This window comes from Sprattus sprattus, assembly GCF_963457725.1.
Source record: "Sprattus sprattus genome assembly, chromosome: 17".
Taxonomy (NCBI): Eukaryota; Metazoa; Chordata; class Actinopteri; order Clupeiformes; family Clupeidae; genus Sprattus; species Sprattus sprattus.
This window is the reverse complement of record NC_137915.1, coordinates 26,800,426-26,818,950: the sequence shown is the minus strand read 5'-3', so window position 1 is coordinate 26,818,950 and position 18,525 is coordinate 26,800,426. Positions and strand designations below refer to the sequence as shown.

At 41.3% G+C, this 18,525-nt stretch overlaps 1 protein-coding gene across 1 annotated transcript in view; it reads left to right on the top strand.

Moving 5' to 3' along the window:
- The first annotated feature begins 16,408 nt into the window (after positions 1-16,408).
- The window catches only part of LOC308378698 (F-box/LRR-repeat protein 7-like), a 28,598-nt gene continuing 26,481 nt past the window's right edge, over positions 16,409-18,525 (top strand). The window contains exon 1 of the mRNA XM_080855663.1: positions 16,409-16,543. Within this exon, the coding sequence (XP_080711789.1) occupies positions 16,507-16,543 (37 nt within the window). The 5' untranslated portion in view covers positions 16,409-16,506. The remainder of the gene's footprint in view (positions 16,544-18,525) is intronic.

The following is an 18,525-nucleotide window of genomic DNA, read 5'->3' as shown; positions in this document are numbered from 1 at the left end:
CTTTAATCTGTTTTCCTGGGTCTGGTTCCCTGTGCTGTAATTTCTGTTGTGCAGACCTTAATGATTAACGTCATTCTCACTTAGATTGTTGTCTCCGTTGATTCCAGATGAACCACAGCACATCAAAAACAAAACAGCAACAATCTTCATTCTGTGTTTGTGTATTCACATGACAAGTAACAACTCAGAGAAATTGGCATCCTTAAGTATGGTGTCTAGGTTAAAGGCACCCAGTGCAACTTTCGAGGCTTAAAAATAAACATTCAATTTCTAGTCTTTTTTACACGTAGTAAGTTTCAATAACTCCATACCATTACATATCGACATTCAAGGAGCAAAGATGAGACGTCGTTGTGTGGTGAGAACTGATAGAAAATCGTAAAGAACAACAATCGCCGCCATTTTTCCCCCAAATCTTTATTTATTGGTGCCACCAATAAATAAAGCAGGATTCCAGTCAATGGAAAAATGGCCTCTCCCCACCGGCGATTGTTGTTGTTTACGATTTTATATCAGTTCTCACCACTCAACGACGTCTCATCTTTGCTCCTTGAATGCCGATATGTAATGGTATGGAGTTATTGAAACTTACTACGTGTAAAAAAGACTAGAATTGAATGTTTATTTTTCGAGTCTCAAGCCTATAAAGTTGCACTGGGTGCCTTTAATGATTGCAAGAAATTGCTACCTGGAGATAATATGATACAGTGATGTGCTGTTAAACCTCATGATTTCACTGGTGAAAGGTACAAGGACACTGGCAATATTCATCATTCATTAACTTCTTTGTTACCTGCTTTATCAGTTTAATTTACCTTACGGTGGAAATAACAGCACAACATGGTAATGAATGTCCCTCTATGTTTGAGTGCCTCGGCCTGATGCTCTGACATCTTATTTGCTTTGTGCAGAATACCCTGTCATTGTCCTTATTAGACTAGAAAATCACAGTATCAACATGTACACATGTAAAACTAAAGCAAAGCATAATTGGTGTGTTGATGTCAATTTGCTATGAGAAAGATCACATGACCTTGTTCCCAGTTCCTCATTCCTGTAAGCACGTGCATTTTACCTATAAGCACGTGCAACTCCATGGTAAAAATATTACAATGGCTCAATCAATGCCTCTCAAAAAGCTGTTCACTACTTATGTAAAGACATGAATGTAAGCATGTCCTTACTATCACGTTTTGGTGCCATGTTTTTATCCTTCAGTGTTTGGGTGGACAAGATGTTTTCTTTGGAGTTCTAAACATGTCTTCTTGTAGAGCACTCTGCACTTCCAGTTAATCCTTGAGCAGTGTTATGCCAGCTTATAATCACACACACACACACACACACACACACACACACACACACACACACACACACACACACACACACACACACACACACACACACACACACACACACACACACACACACACACACACACATTAAGTTAATTAGTTAGTACACAGTAGAGAACTACATTTAAAGTATCCAGTCGGACATACATTTTACATTTGCTAATAATCCTCATTAAAAAAATAAGGCTTTATTTACTGTTAGGGTTGAGAAATTAGTATTTATTCAGTTAGTATTATCCACTTGTCTTTTGAACAGTGTGTTTTAATAAAATGTTCTTTGTGTTGTATGTACATTCACAAATATGAGGTATTTCCAACTGTGCTACTTATTTACCACCACTTATCTTATATTTGTGTTGTGAACTTTTTTGACAAATGTGACCTTTCTCAGTGCTGCCACTGCCATTTACCCACACGGTGGTCTTTTGTCGTGCCAGGACAATAATAGTTATGACATACAAACACAACCTCTTTGTTGTCAATGCAGTGCCTTCACTTCATCGTGGCCTTAGACTGGAGTACATTGGAAGTTTCTATAGTAACACCAGATAGGTCTTATGGAGTGGTGTAGTGGCACAAGAGAATGTGGAGATTTTTCTCTAATTCATTTTAAAGCCAAAGCAGACGTATAGAAACACTGATGACTGTGGAATTACCGAGCGTGGATAATAAGCAGGGGTTATATCTTTAGACTGGTTTATTAAGGATAAGCATCAAATCATATAAGAGCACCAACTTGCGGCTTGTTCATTAACTTGTCAACTCATCAACTGACGTAGGTCACACATACTACGTTATCAGTATTCATCAATGTATCAATGCGCGCTGCACGCCGCACATCAACTAGTGCCATTACATTACATCTCCCTTTCTTTGAGTCTGTTAAGACATGCAGAACATTAATGATTCTAAAACAGTTTAAATTCAACCTGGTCAGTATTCTTACTCTACTGTAACATATTACTTTAAACATGGAATTCATAACATTTCTATTCTAATAGCACACACTGCATATTCAATATCACATATGGTATTTTACTCCATAAAACATTTTTGCATTGTCAATCTCATAACACTTGCAACAAAACACTTTTAATGATGATATTGTAGAATACTACACATATTCCCCGTATCTGTCTGGCGGTTTCACCGCTCTGCCACTGCTTCTCTGAGTCTGTGGAAACATGGGTGCAGTGAGACTGGGAGTGACTGGACCTTGATCCCCGTGGGTAGGTGTCTGTGTGTCATTCTCCTTGTTTGTGTTGTGTATGTGTTCTTGTTGAGGAGTCTGTGGAGCTCCCAGGATGGGTCTGAGGTGGTGCCTGTTTCTCTGCAACTGTCCTTGCTCGGTCTGTATGATGTAAGACCGTGGAGTGTGGCTCTTCTGCACCACTGTAGCAGATTTTGTCCATCCCCTCTCGTTGTCCAGCTTTACTGAAACAAGGGTTCCAGGCTGAAGTTCAGGTAACGGTCTGGCCTTGTACCTGGAGTTGTAGTTGTGACTGTAGCGCAGCTTGGCGCGACCATAGATATCTTAGATAAAGGCTAGATGGATTATGACAGACTCTTGAATGTCCCCCCAGGAGGCCATTTTAATGACGGTATAGCTTCCGGGAGGGATCAGTGGTACGTTAGGTAACGTCAGTGATCTTCACAATCGTTTACACTCTTATCTCAGATCTACAAATGACTTGATTTACAATCGTCATTACCTTGGTAATAATTCTGGATGCTTGAACATGTTGAAATGTGCAGCTTAATTGTGTATCAAGGCTATTGTGTATCAGTCATTTTACATCAATTGGCGAGGCATTATTATTTTTTTTTCTTACATTATGATTTCGACAGGAAATTGCTGACTTTATTGCCAATGAAGATGCCAGAATTTTGTGCAGTCTGCTCTATTGAACGTTCCCTTGAAACGAGACCCCGTGCTTTTATAAAGGTGAAAGTAATAGTATTTATCTCCTGTTGCCATTATGTATGCTGAGTTTTAGTAGCCTATTGATTTTACATACATAGCTTGTGCATGTGTATTTATGGCACCTATCTGTTTTGTTCAATGTTATTTTCATATGAAAACCCATGTTTATAATTCTTCATAAGTATGCAGTGCCATACGAAATATCTTTTATAACAAAACAACCCGTTTGAAAATCGGTTGAAAATTGATCACGTTCTGGTTATTTAAAAAGTAGCCTACCACTCCCAACACAATGTTAAGGGGGGGCGACAAAGACATAGAAAAATAATAAGAATCTATTCTTATGTCTATGGTGAGCGAGCTATACTGTCCTCAAAATGGCCGAAATGTGCGGACATTCGACTCTGTCGGCCAGAAACGCAGACAGGCTATCTAGCCTTTATCTAAGATATCTATGTGCGCGACCGTCATTCTGCTGCACTGCAGATCTGGCCAAGCAGGCTGCAAGTTCGCCTCCAAGGTAGGAAGTGTAGTGCGAATTTGTCTGCCCAGCATCAGCTGTGCAGGGCTTGCTCCTGTTGCCTGCAGTGGCGTGGCTCTGTAGGATAACAAAGCTAAGGCCGGGTCAGCTTGTCCAAGGATCTGCTTGGCTGTCTGCACAGCCCTTTCTGCTTCCCCGTTGGCCTGTGCATAGTGAGGGCTTGAAGTTGTGTGCCTGAAATCAAACATTTTGGCAAACTCTGCAAAAACAGTCCCTGTGAATTGTCAGTAATCAGTTCATTTGGACAGCCCCACCTGGCAAACATGTTCTTCAGGATGGCAATGGTTGTAACGGCAGACATGTTAGTAAGGTGAGCAATTTCAATGTACCTTGCAAAGTAATCTACCACTACCAGAAAGTTCTCCTTTTTCCACTGGCAGATGTCTGCTGCCACCTTCTCCCATGGTCGGCTCAGAGTGGCGTGCAGATGAGAGGCTCTCTCCTCTGAGTAGGTTTGATCTCCTGACATACACGGCAGGTGCTGACTGCCTCTTGGATGCGTTTGCTTATGCCAGGCCACCACACACTACATTTAGCTCGCTTACAGCACTTCACAATGCCTTGGTGGCCATCGTGTATGCGTTGCAGTATCTCGGCTCTCATGTCCTGGGGTATCACTATTCTGTTGTTGTACAACACTAGCCCTTGTGTGAGAGTCAGATGGTCACGGTGTGCATAGAAATCTTTTACCTTTAGTGGCACGTCTGCTGAATACTGCGGCCACCTACCAAGCACGTAGCTTTTCACTAGCTGCAGCTCTTCATCCTGGAGAGTGTGCTGTGTGACAATTTCAAGTTTGCTGGGAGAGATAGGCCATGACTCTCGAACAGCCTCTTCGTACATCTCCAGCTCACTGGTCAGCTCGGCGATGTCCTGCGTCATCTCTGGTTGAGGATGTCTGGAAAGGGTGTCTGCTACAAGCAACTGCTTCCCTGGAACATACTCAGCTGTTGGGTTATACCGCATCATGCGCATCAACAGTCTCTGACATCTCATAGGCACTGTGTCTAGGTCTTTACAATTAATCAGTGGAACTAGTGGTTTGTGGTCACTCTGCAAAGTGAATGTGTTCAGGCCATACAAGTACCTTGTACATTTCTCACATGTCCAAAACTGCAGCAAGGCATTCTTTTTCAATTTGCGCATAGCACTTTAATTGGTGTGATAACAATATGGTGAGTGGAGATGGGACTACCTAAAGCACGACTACACCACCCTGGGAATTTCGCCCAGGGAAATAGCTAAACTAAACTAGCACACTAGAGGCACACAGGTTCGTCAACTGAGGAAGCTGGAGACATGTTTCCATAAATAATAAATATGTTTTATTTAATAACAACAATAAAAACACAGTAGGGGACAAAGCACAACGCATATACAACAGATAAATGGACACAACACAGACACTGGACTGAGGCTTACCAGTCAGGCAGGGGTATTTAAATAGCAGGGAATTACCTCCAGGAGGTCACAGCAAACGTGCACTGCTCACACCAAATGCACACACAAACCTAGTGAAAGGCAAATACACATCAAAAATGTTCTCAAAGCATCCACACAAAGAGATAGTAACACCACTAGGGGAGGTTAGGATGGACTATTAGCCTTGGGCACCTAGCACAGCCAACAGAACATTGAACACAAAACAAACAGAACCAAAACACAAACAGACACGAACACGCGCGCAGCAGCTGCTTTTAAGAACAAGACGTGAAGCACGAGGACGAACAGCAAACAGTACTCTAAGCAAACAACAGAAAACAACAAACTTAAATCCTATCTGCTAATGAAAATAATCAAAGCACTGGTTATGTTTTCTGACCTAGGCTGACCTAATAAGGTGTCTAATGAAAAAACCTTATTCACTTTCTCCACTTCCCTCTTTACTTTTTCTCTTTGTCTGGAACATTTTGAACACCATAAAAGAACATGTTCAACATCTTCTGTGACTGCACAAAACTCACATTTTCCGGGTGGATGTTTATGTATTGTCTGCAAGTTGCTATTTAAACCAGTATGGCCTATTCTCATCCTTGTAAACCAAACCTCCTCCTGTCTGTTCGAGTAGCTGGATTTACTATTTGAAATAACTTTTTGAATTTTGTACAGGTGTCTACCCTTTACCTCCTTATCCCATTCTGTTTGCCATATGATTTTAATTTTGTGTTGAATGAGTACCTTGATTTCTGACTTACTGAGTGGAATATTAAACTGAATAACCTCTTCTTTTGTTGCCTCTTTTGCCAGCTTATCGGCTTTCTCGTTTCCATCTATTCCTTTATGGGCAGGGACCCACACAAACTGAATTGATATTCCCTGTTCATTGGTTTTAAAAATTATGTTGTTTATTTAATTTAATAAGTCCTGTCTGCATGATGATTCTCCACTTTGAATGGATGTGAGAGATGATAGAGAGTCAGAACAAACAACTGCCTTAGGGGGCCTGATTTCTTCTATCCACTGTAATGCAATTATAATTGCCATCATTTCAGCTGCAACTATGGACAAGTGATCTGATGTTCTATTTTTTATACAAATTTCATGATCAGGGATTTATACTCCTATACCCGTTTTACCTTCTGAATCTTTAGATGCATCTGTATAAATCTGTGTCACGTCATTGTATCTCCTTTCCAGATATTGCTCTACATTCTGGTACACTCCTCCAGATTTAGCTATTTCTTTAGTTTCCATGTCTACCATAGGGGAGCAAAACAACCCAGGTGGAATTGTTACCAGGGGCAAAGTCTTGCTACAGCCAATTTCACTAATTTCCAAATCATTTGCTATTTTGTTGCCATCCCAACCAAAGCTACACTTCTGGAATATTCCATACTCCCATCAATCATTTAGAATATTCTTGGTAGGGTGTGACATATCATGCCCTTTTAAATTAACCCAGTAAGCCATACTCAACTTGATGCGTCTTAGACTTAATGGCATTTCTCCTGACTCTATTTGTAAAGCTGGTATGGGAGAAGTTCTAAATGCCCCACAACATATCCTCAGACCTTTTGCCTGCACTCTATTGAGCTCATTAAGCAATGTTTTAGATGCTGAACGGTACACTATACACCCATAATCTAAAACTTATAGGGGCTGGGCAGACTGACAGAGTGCCACCTAATTACATGAAATTAGACGGACGGGGAGAAGTCAGACGGTGCAGTGACGTCAGCTATTATCCGTCCTGCTACATCAGCATCAGTCATTGTTCTTGAGCAGTAAGCTACTGGCTTTAATTGTCCATCATGTGACTCCAATAGGACCCCACCCAGCCCATAACTGCTTGCATCTGCACTGACTACAGTCTCTTTTCTAACATCAAAGAATGCTAGAACAGGGGCCTCTGTAACTAGCTGTTTCACTCTCCTAAAGGCCTCCGCTTGTGCAGCACCCCAGCCCCACATTACCTCAGTCTTGAGCAGGTCTGTTAGTGGCTTGGTGACATTACAATGACTATTTCAAATGAACCCTTACAACCCTTTACAAACAAGGCTTTGAGCTGTTTTTGGTTGGTGACAATGTACACAAGTAGAAAATAAAGATGTCCTGCAAAAACCCTAATGAGCGAGTGGTGATCCCGCTGCTGCTTCCTCTACCGTGATTGCATCTGGTGCGTCAGTTGAAATTGGCCTTATGAAGTGTCACCCTAACCTCTCTCCGGAAAGTAATGTGTAGCGTCGTCTCGGACATGGCAAGGAATGAGAACAGTGCGTGTATACGTATGCAATGTAAAAGACAGGATCTGTAATAAGTTGGATACATATGCAATGTTTTCTACAATATTTTCTGTCATTTGTTTATACAACGTGATAAAGATGCGCAAGGTGTGCCTGTCGCACTATACAATGAAGCGTGCACGTGTTCTAAGTCTCGGGTGCCATTAAAGTAAATGCTTTCTGTGTCGCTGTAGGAGCAGGTGGAAAGTCTCTCGTTGACGACCTCGCCATCAAATATGCCGAAAAACCTTGGAAAGAAACATTTCAACTTGTCCGAACGTGCATGGTAACTATCCAGTAGAAATAACCAGTAGGCCTGCGTATAATTATTAGTTCCACGCCGGGAAAACGCCTTCCAAAACTGACAATGCCAGAAGGTGCTCACCACTGTCTTCCAACATATTTTCCTTTCCCAGGGTAGGAGCAACCCGGATCCCAAATCTTCCAAACTTCTCAGTGGTTGTCTCCAGAGACTGCAGAAGGCTCTGAATGGTAAGAAATGCACTTTTGTGTGTGCACAAGACATTAAGTTATAACAACTACAGGAAGAGCTTTGACTACATTTGTTTGCACCTTCTTTAACCTTCTTTTTTCATCATCTCAGTGTCTTCTCTGAGTACCATGGTGTCCAGGTTGGAAATAATTGCCAAACATAGAGGGTGGGTCCTGGATTTTGTTCAGTACTTTTTTCAGGTCTTTTCAATTTGAAAGTAGCTACGCTATAATCCCCATTCTTCGCTCCAGTAGCTGTATTAGTCCTGTTCCATTTCACATCTGCCCACGATATGGATTTATCAATTGGGTGGCCACCATCTACCTCTACGTGTCATGGCAGTTGCGGAGCTCATTTTGAAATGTTTTGTCAATTACCTTAGAATTGTCCATTATCATTTTAATTTTGCAGTACTGTCACTTGATATAAAAAAGAAGCTATACAATGTATGTTCTGGCCAAATGTCAACGTGTTCTGTAAACACCTCAGAGGGCACACCAGAGAATTTATTCTGTTTGACCTCCACAGACTGGGGTCACACCTGAGCCCCACAGAGACGGCCTGTTACCTCACAGCTGACCTGTTCTACCTGGAGGTGCTGCTCAAGCCTGACGGTGGTGTGGAGGACGTCAAAGTCGCCCTGCATGGTGAACCCCCGCTGGTGTGTTCCACTCTCTTGTGCTTTATGGTTACGCCTGCCCACCAAACAAATCAGTTGAGATGTGGGTTCATGTTTGCCTATTTATGCATCTTGTCTACATTCTGAGATTAGTGTTTGTTTTGTGCTGCAGTCCAGTGCGTTGTTTCTTCAGCTCTTGAGGTAAGTAAAACGCATCCATTTACTGTATATATGTGTAATATATATGCTGTGAAAGATGAGTGATTGTGTAATCTATGGCACTAGGTTTGACGGTTTGGCTTGGCATTTAACTGTTTACAGGCTACCTCATAACAATGCTCAAGTATAAGTTTTCCTATTGTGCTAAATATAGCATGACGTGTATCTGCTTGTCCAGACAGAAGAAGTTTGAGGACTTCTCCGCAAAGCTGAATGACCTGTCATCCCTTTATAATATCCCTGGTGACAAGTACAGCATCTTAACGGCCATTAACTAATAGAATGTAATCTGAATGTATCGATGCGTGGGTATAATCAATTTAAACATCTCTTGTAGTGATGCAAAGATTAAGGTATGTACTGCCCTACAGTTCATGGAGAAGGACTTGGTTACCATATCACATCTGCCCAGGTGGGGGAACACTTGAGTCAAATGGAATTTTAAGAGGATGAATGTCTAAATATCACATGTTCTCTTTTTAATCGGATGGCAGGTATTTATAATCTTGTGTTTTAGATCTTTAAGAGAAAATGATGTCTACATTGACACAGTTCTGAACGGGAGAGTTGGGAAAATCATGCCAAGTGGACCAGGTACCTTTTTAGTGGCCTCTTCTCATTGGTTTAGAGTTAAAGCAGCACTAAGGAGTTTTTGGCTTGGAGCTTCCCTAGCGGCGAAACCTGTTGGAATTTGCTTTCCTCGTTTATGACAAACTAGCGAGTCAACAACTTTGCTTACACAGTCAAACATCAAGCAAGTGCAAGACAAGACATATCAGGACAGCAAATAAACAATTTACTAATCCAGCAGAAAGATGGCTAGCTCTGAATCGAAATCGCTACCCAATCCTATTTGCGCGTGCTCAGACACAAAGGACCGGGAGTCTCCAGAAATCTTACATGCCACAGTATTTTCCCTACAGACCCCCAATTGCAATGACGGACAGGCCATACTCGATATTAAAAGTAATTGTAGCGGGACAATTTTTTTCAAGCTTTTATTTTAAGGTAAAATTGTTACATATTGTTACTTTAAGACTATTCATATTGAGCGCACAGGAGTTCAAACAGGCCCAGGAGGTTTAGAAGAGTGTCTCAGTATCTAAGTGTGGAAATATTCCATTTCTCTTTCTTGCTCATTTTTACAGGAACCCCTATGAAGATCCAGTATTCCATCAGTCCCTCTGACATGCTCTTACAGAGACATGGTGCGGGTATGTTGTGCTCATCTTTCTATGCTTAGACTGAACTGCCCTCCCAAGTTTATTCTCCATTGAGTGTGTGAAAAATATGTATAAGGTGTATCTTTAAGCCTGTGTGCTCGCAGGGCATGTTTACTTTCCCTGGTCTCTTGTCCTGTCACGTCACGTCAGATCTTTAAGATTGTGTGCTTGCAGTAGACAGCGTGTTTACTTTGAATAGGATCACCTGAAACTGTCCTTGTGCATGCAGATATGGATGGACTCACTCAGGATGCCTTTGTGATGCTGTGCTCAAGGGAGAGCACACATCGACTCCAGCTGGCCTCTCTTATTCCTTCTCCCCCACAGATTGATGCCCTGGGGTAAGTGGATGGGTCCGTCTCTGCCACGGTCACTCAAACCTGGAACAGTCATAGGGCCACATGTATCAACAGTACCTGCTGAGCACTCTTGCTGCTGAGCGCTCATCTACACATAAAGTGATATTTATGTATAGATACTTAGATCTAGTGTACTAGATATGAATAAAAACCTGCGTAATCCTGTGCATGGTCTACAGGTAGCGTACGCATTATATTTATAATTAAAGGTTGGCAACACTAAGAGGAACTAATCGTAATTTAAGTAGGCCTAGGCTAAATTATCTGCGTTTCACTAGTTTTAGCATTTCTTGTGCACATGGGCCTATTGTAAATGACCCGGTTGACCTTGAGCTATATTTATCAGTACGGAGGACTATATTTCAAATACTTTCTGCAGCAGGGTCAGGTTTTCACAATGTAATCTGCGTATTTCACTGTACTTGTATTGAAATGCAAACAATGTGAGGCGCGTTCGGCTGCACATGATTTGATTAATGTTCAGATTTATTAAGAGAATGGGCATATGTTGTGCACACGTTGTGTTTGATAACTCTGATTACAAGCCTCTGAACACAACTCATGGAAGTGTGCGTACACATGGTCCTAGAGCAATATGTACACAAAGGTTGATACATTTGGCCCATAGTCATATAATGCTCCGCTGTGCCTTATGGTTGATATCATTCACTTTAGTTTGCTTGTTTTAGCTTCCCACTGTTTAGTCCAATCACAGAAGTGGCCTCTGAGTCTCTGCAAGCCTGCTTCATACTCAAGCTGAAGCCCCCTTTAGCTCTCTGCTCATCGGTCATTCTCCACATGGAGCAAATCACAGGTAACCCCTGCTCTAGGAAAACACTTATAAGCAAGTCATTTGGTGCAAAGTATTGCATGACTCAGGAATATAGTTACGCTTTTCCAAGTTCAGGAGGTGTTTTTCTTTTGTGTTTTTTTTTTTTTTTTTTTTTTCCTTGTGCTTTGCATTGAAGATGTCAAACCTGAGGCTGATCAGCAGAGGGAGCCACTGTTGCAGCTGCTAATGAGAACTACATTAGGAAAGCAGGGCTTCCAGGAATCATGGAATCATGGCAAAGAGGCCAACTTTACAGTGGTTAGTGGATTGTTGACAAGTCTCAGTATTTTAGCATTACAGTTCATCCCATGTTGTGTATTCTGATTATCATTTTTTGGGGTCAAGTTTTCTCCCTTTGTACATACTGCTGTGGAAATACCTTAGTTTCATTGAATGTAATGGCACCTTTGAAGGCTCAAGTGGCCCTCTTAATCAATCCTACATCTCTCGCTTACAGGCTCTACCAGGTAATCAGGTACATGGGTATGTTCTGTCTGGACCTGCATGGAGTGGAAGATCATGGGAAGGGGCCCTTATTGACACCATTCCCTTCACTCATCCTGCTCATGTGCCTTCGCTCCTGGAGCTTCTTCGACATCAGTCAGCTCTCAATATCCTCTTGGCAAGCTGCATCACAGGTCCCAAACACTGCCCAGGTCGGTTGCATCACGCATGCACCTGCTCTTGACTGATTACATATAGCTGATCCTAGGAGTCACTGCTGCTGGCTCATCATTGTGTGCAAAAGTTGACTGAAGTTAAGTAGAGGAGTAAAGCTTTGTGTGCACAGAATTTCTCTCAGAAAAAACACTTTCGGATAGGCTGTCAGGTGTCCCAGTATTTTAATCTAATAAAAGATGGTGTTAATAGATCCACTTTAAAAATCTCTTCACCATTCAGTAAGCAGGATAGTGGTAACTACAGCAACAACTGGTGATGGGCAATTGATACTATGGCAAGGAACAGAACAGCGCATTTCCATAGAAATGAACACCCAACACAACGACAACGTAAATGATGGGGCTGGACTAGAATGAAGTTTTCTGTCTCTGCTGACATTATTTTCTGGACAACTCTGCTGCATGGTTATGAGTCATGAGTCTTTTGAAGGACATTGATTCTGTGGAACACAAGTGTTTCTGATTGGTCTACAGGAGCATCGTATGACCTGTACTGTGAGGTTCTCCCAGTCTCAGACTCCAGCGTCTCCGTAACCTTCTTCCTTCCTGGCACCAGCTCTCTGGCGGTTTGTAAGTATGGAACCAAATATACTGAAGTGGGGGCATGGAGCTATTTTTATGTACTGCAATGTGCATGTGTCTTTTGGTTATGTGTATGATAGGTGAAAAACTCACCCTAGTTACCTCAGGACTGCATGTAAGTATATTTATTAGACAAACAACAACAACAATTGCAATCGGGCTCCCCTCCCAGCACAAGGCTGAAAGTGAAGGCAAAGATAAACCTATCGCACAAGGTTTATATAGTCAGAAGTTTAGCTTTCAGCAGGGATTTCTCACGTCCGAAGCTCCCTGTCTTGCAAGGATGGCAGTTTTGCACAAGGTCGGAAGAAGCACAGTTCCCTTATCTCCTCTGGTCTAAACATGCTCTTGTACATATGCAGACTAAATGGCACCTGATATTCTAGTTACACACACAGAGAGAAAAGCCATGCTCCTGCTTTCATAAGTACATGATTCGTACAAGGAATATATTAATACAAGGCACTTTATTATTATATTCTTAAGTCATTAACAGTGTTTGGAAATAATCTCTATCAGTGTATATAAACAGAAGTCTTAATCTGTGAAATCCCTAATCTCTCAGTGCTAGTGACTGTGATGGACCTCTGCCAAGTGCGTTGCCAGCTGTTTGCACCTCTGCTAGTGGATGATGCCATGAATGACTACATCTCCAGGGTTACGACTAGGTACGATCATTTTTGTTTTACTTTTTTCATCAAATATATGCATTATCATCCAAGCATGAAAGAATCTATATAGTCAAGGGTCAAGATGGGTAGCACATTTTTCAATCTTTACTTGAATTTACCAAATCCATAATCAATGGCTTATGTAAAAAGTGTTCAAAATTGTCCTTTGCCATTAGAATTTATGGAATAAAATACAATACCACATGCACCGCACATTTGAGTGGGTGTGTTGCTATGGTACAATGCACTAAATGAATTTGGCTTGGCTTGTTTTGCAGATGCATGTCAATTCCTATAACCATGCGGGCAATATACAAGAGTTTAACCAATCCCATCTTCTCTGAGGCATCTGGCACCACAACTGCCCCAGAAGTCAGTACTTCTCCACATGAGGTTAACCCTGCAGTCTCTGCCATGGTAGACCAATCCTTACATCCAGCACCCGATCTTCATACTGGGTCATCGGAAATGGAGAGCCCAACAGGGGAGTTTCTGGGACCCTCACCCCAGAATTCAGACGAGGAGGAGGATTGTGCTATGTACACCTCTCCCAGTTGTTATGTCATGTCTGTATCTTCAACTCAAGAAGTGAGTGATGTGAATACAGAAGCTGCTGCTAACCATTATCCCTTGTCCTCTGTGTGTGTGTTTCCACACTGGCCAGCCAGTGGTCATCTAGCTGAGCCTGTCTAGCACAGGGCTGAGTGAGAGGAATTATCAGATGAGTGCAAAATTTCAGTGTAATAGATGTTTTAGAGAAAATCATTAATAAAGATAGCAGTTTGGTAATAAATTGGTGTACTATAGTATATTCCTAAAATAAGTGTCTTTGGTCTCTAAATGCATGCTTGAAAGAAAATGGTCAATGGCTTTGTATTTTATCTTTCATTTCTTCCTTTCCTTGAAGACAATAATCAAGGTTTGTAATGAGAAGGACAGACTGCATACACTGAGCCTCACATAAAGCCAAACTAAAATAGTATTGAGCACAAATTCTCATGGGAACCCTTTACTGGCAGAAAATATGGCTGTGGTGGTTAGCCGTCTTCTGGAGTCACTCTTTCAGGGTCTGTGTTTTGTTGCTGAAGAATCAGACATGTTGTGCTTGTGCACTGGCACAGCAAATGTTCTCAGTACATTCAGCTTTTAGAGCTACCTGTACACAAATATGGTGTCTATCGAAGTTAGTGTGGTCCAGTAAGTATAAATATAATTTTCCGTTAAAGGTTTGTATCCTCTTGTGATTTATCACTACTTGGACCAGTTTCTGATCGTCTCTTCTCCAAAAACCTGCATAGTCTGAGCTTTCGTGAATTTGTTTGTTTATTTACCTCTCTGAAGATTGCGTGCACATCAACATAAGTAGGGCTCTTTAAGGCGGGAAGTAAATTGCATTCTTGGTGCGTGCATACCACAGAGACAGAACACTTGGCTGTAAAAGGACTGTGGGGCTTGGCATTTGACCCCTCTGGAGACAGCCAGAAACGTCCACTGATTAGTACCATGCGAGCCAAATGAAGACTGTAAAAATCAGAGGCTGCTTCAACACATGCATATCTCCCAAGAAAATGTCCAATTCTGACATTAAACAGTTACACAAGCACTCCCTCAATAGAACTGGTGATTTAATTATTATTTTTTAAGCAAAACAACAAGGAGGAGGGAGGTGAAGGATTGGAGTGAGCAGGAAAAGAGAAAGGCCCAGCAGGAATATTCTGATTTATTGTAGTAGGAATGCCTATATCAGTAGGAATAGTGTGACCATCTGCCAGTATTATCCTGACACTGGCAGCACAACAAGTAATTCCATGAAATATGGCAAAGAAAAGAATGGAGATTTTGAACTGCCACTAGGCTGGTTAACTCTAATCAGATTTGGGGTAGAGAGTTTTCGGTTCGACCGTGTAAACAAGTCCGTGTCTCTCCTTTTTCTTGTGTCAAGACAAGCTGGGTAAGCACTGACACACCTTAGTCCATTGTGTGAGCTGCTTAAAGGCCACAGGATGTTACTGATATGAAGATCGGGGAAGTAATAGAACGATAAAAATATCTTGGCTATTTGTTTCACAGTTCCTGTTGTTTCAACATTTACAAGAGAATGTTTCCGTTAATAGTGTTCTGGGGCCACTTTATTTTATTATTTATTTTTTATTCTTGACTGGACAAACAACAGTGGTTTGGGACAAACAAGTTGAGCAGTCCACAAATATGCAAGCTGCCCAACGGTTACGCAGTCTGCTAATATAAGACATTCATTATGTCAGATCACCACACTAGGCTGATATATACTCTGGTTGAGAATGTTAATTGTTGTCCTCTTCCCCATAGACTAAATCAAGAAGTGTTTCCCCAAGGGTAGACTACCTCTGGAACATGGGAAAGAAATATAGAAGCATGTTTCTTCTGTTGTTAAGCAACTAAAGGCCAACCAATGAAAACCACAGGTCGTTCAGTTTCACAACCTGAACTCATTGACTCCTCCACAATTTGATTTTTTTTTTTTTTTTTTTTTTACAAAGATGTTAATTTAACTCTTTGTAATGACTAACTGCATATTCTAAATTGGCTAATGGACCTCGCTGAATGGAGCTCATCTATAGATTCTTTTTAAGTCTAATGTAGAAATGCTTTTGATGATAAGAATAGTAGATCTTCATTTACATGTCAATTAGGCATTTCATGGAAGCTCACATTTAGCAAATACTTCCAATAAAGGAACGTAGTTTGTATTGCTCACTGTTAGTGTAGAATAAAGATATGCGCGTTTATACACTTGGTATGCATTCGTTGTGGTTAAGGTAGGTCTGTTATGTATTTCTATCCTTGTGAAGGGATATCTGGAGGACGTTCGCGGTCTCTTTAAGTGTAGTCCTGCCCCTATCTTCTCGCAAATTGTCATCTCACTTGTGAAAAGCAGACTTCGGCAAAAGTTAGTCCACTTGCTCAGTTAACGGATGTGGTCAGTGCGCCGTATTTGCGTTGCCTATTACATTTCTTCCAGATATTCTTGGATTGTGCTTATTTTTCTCATCTGTACAGACCTACATTAAAAACAATTTGCATGACGATGTGCGTTTGTCCCTGCTAATCGGAGTATTCAGTGATATGCGCAATGTAACTGCGTCTCTCCTGTTATGTGCTTTTATGGACTTCAAACGAACGTCAAGTACGTTTCCTAATGGATGCATATGTTTTTGTATTGTTATTTTGACTGTGCCTATGTCGTTGGATGACCGCCTCATGGATACCCCTGAGTTTTAAGTGAAGTTTGGGCTATGTATTCATCAGGATGGGTGCGAACAATGGGAAGCACAGTGAGAGTGAGGGTAAGTATAGTTCTGTAAACCCTAAGGAATTGAATCCTTTGATTTCGCCAACCTGCCCTAAAGTGTTGATCACATTATTTGAACGGGAGTGAATTTGCTTGTCATGCAAGCTCAGCCAAAAGGATGTACCTGTCAAATCCATCGCAGTTTAAACTAAAGAATGGAAAGAAAGCCGTAGCAAAGCAACACTAATATGGGGTGCTTTTTCTGATATATGAATATGTTGAGACGTCTGTTTACTGCTATCACTTCCCCATTTGTCTTCAAATAAGAGACATAGCGAAACAATATCCCAGGTGCTTAAAATATTGTTTGCAAATGTTTGCACACCTTGTCTGTCCTACATGTTGCCAGAGGTTACTCAACAAAGCAGGTAAATGCTAGGGTCATTTTGTTCCCTTGAAAATTATAATTCAGTTTTCCTGCTGAAACATTGGAACCTTGTGTCAGTCACACTGAATTAATTTGTACCTTGATGCATACCTTAAAGGCGCAGTGTCTAGAGTTTAGTGGCACATAGTGGTTAGGTTGCAGATTGCAACAAGCTGTGCATACCTTCCCTTTCCAAGGTGTAGGAGAAGTTACGACGGTCGCCAGGCAGCAGGAAAATGTAGAAGGCCCTCTCTAGTGCCAGTGTTTTGGCAGTGTAATATATGGCTTCCTATGTAGATACAAAGGACTGGCAAGGCAAAGCAGCTCTTTTCTCACAAGATAAAAATTGATCCATTAGGCCTATACCTCTAAAATATGCTTCAAACAGCTAACTGAATGGACTCTAAAGCAAGTCTCTTAGCTAATGAGTCACCAAATTCACAAGGTGAAGCAGAAGCTAACCATTTGATTAACTGATAGGGGATCACAAGTGTTTCATGACCTTGAGGATAGCCATAATTTTCAATGATACCGAGATCACAAATTATAATAAAACAATAAATAACATAATACAATTATTTTGCGGCTCTGTAGGAGATAAACCAACCCACTTTATGACTTGAGGATTACCTGAGGATTTTATTGACTCAATCTAATGCAAAGTATAAATCAGACGTTTTAGGTGCAAGAGCTGTAACATTAAGTTTCATAACAGACCACATGTTGTAATGTAGTTTTTTTTTCTGATTTAGCATATTGGCATCTTTATTTTTACTAGACAAGACAAGTTGGCCACCTCATGATTGAGAGTTCCTTACCACGAGTAGAATAGTTGATAGATGATGGTGGTGTCTTACTTCATGTATGCCTAAATGTCTTTAACTAATTACCATCAGCAGAAAATGTGCCTGGCTGTCTATTTTGGGCAACAGGTTGGATCTAATAGAGTGGCCCATGATTTGATTGATTGTGCTGCGATGAATTACGGAAAGGCAGGATAAATGGAATAGCAATCTTAAGTTTTATTTCACAATCAATAGTGTTATTTGATTACCATGTCAATCTGACATGGGTAGGTTGTGTCTCCCTCCCTGTATGTGAGTGCATGAGTAGCACACCTGGATACCTCTGATTTGAATGCATGGTATTCCTGGTCCTTCACAGGCCACCAGTGACCCTGCACAAGTCCTCAGAGCGTTAGACTAGAAAATGACAGCTCCAACTCTGAGCTCAGTGGCCACACATCCATCTTTACCAAGGGAAAAATGACAGAAGTTCTCAAAGTATATTGGTGATTTGAGGGTAATCAAATAGGCTTAATACCAACACTTAAATGTGATTGTGCAGAGGTTTGAGCATAACAAGAGGGCAATATGGTCAGAAATTATATGAACACTCCACACAAGCCAAGGTTTATTTTATAGGTGGTCAGGGTCTTATTTCTCTTATTTAAGCCAGATTCTACAGATTTGACACCTGTTTCGCCAGGCCGAACATGCAGTTGGACACGATGGGTATGAAAATCATTGTTTCCTCAGAACCACCCCAACCTGAAAGACTACTACAGTTCCCCTTTGCCTCAAGACTCCCAGGCCCTGAGCGGAGCAGAT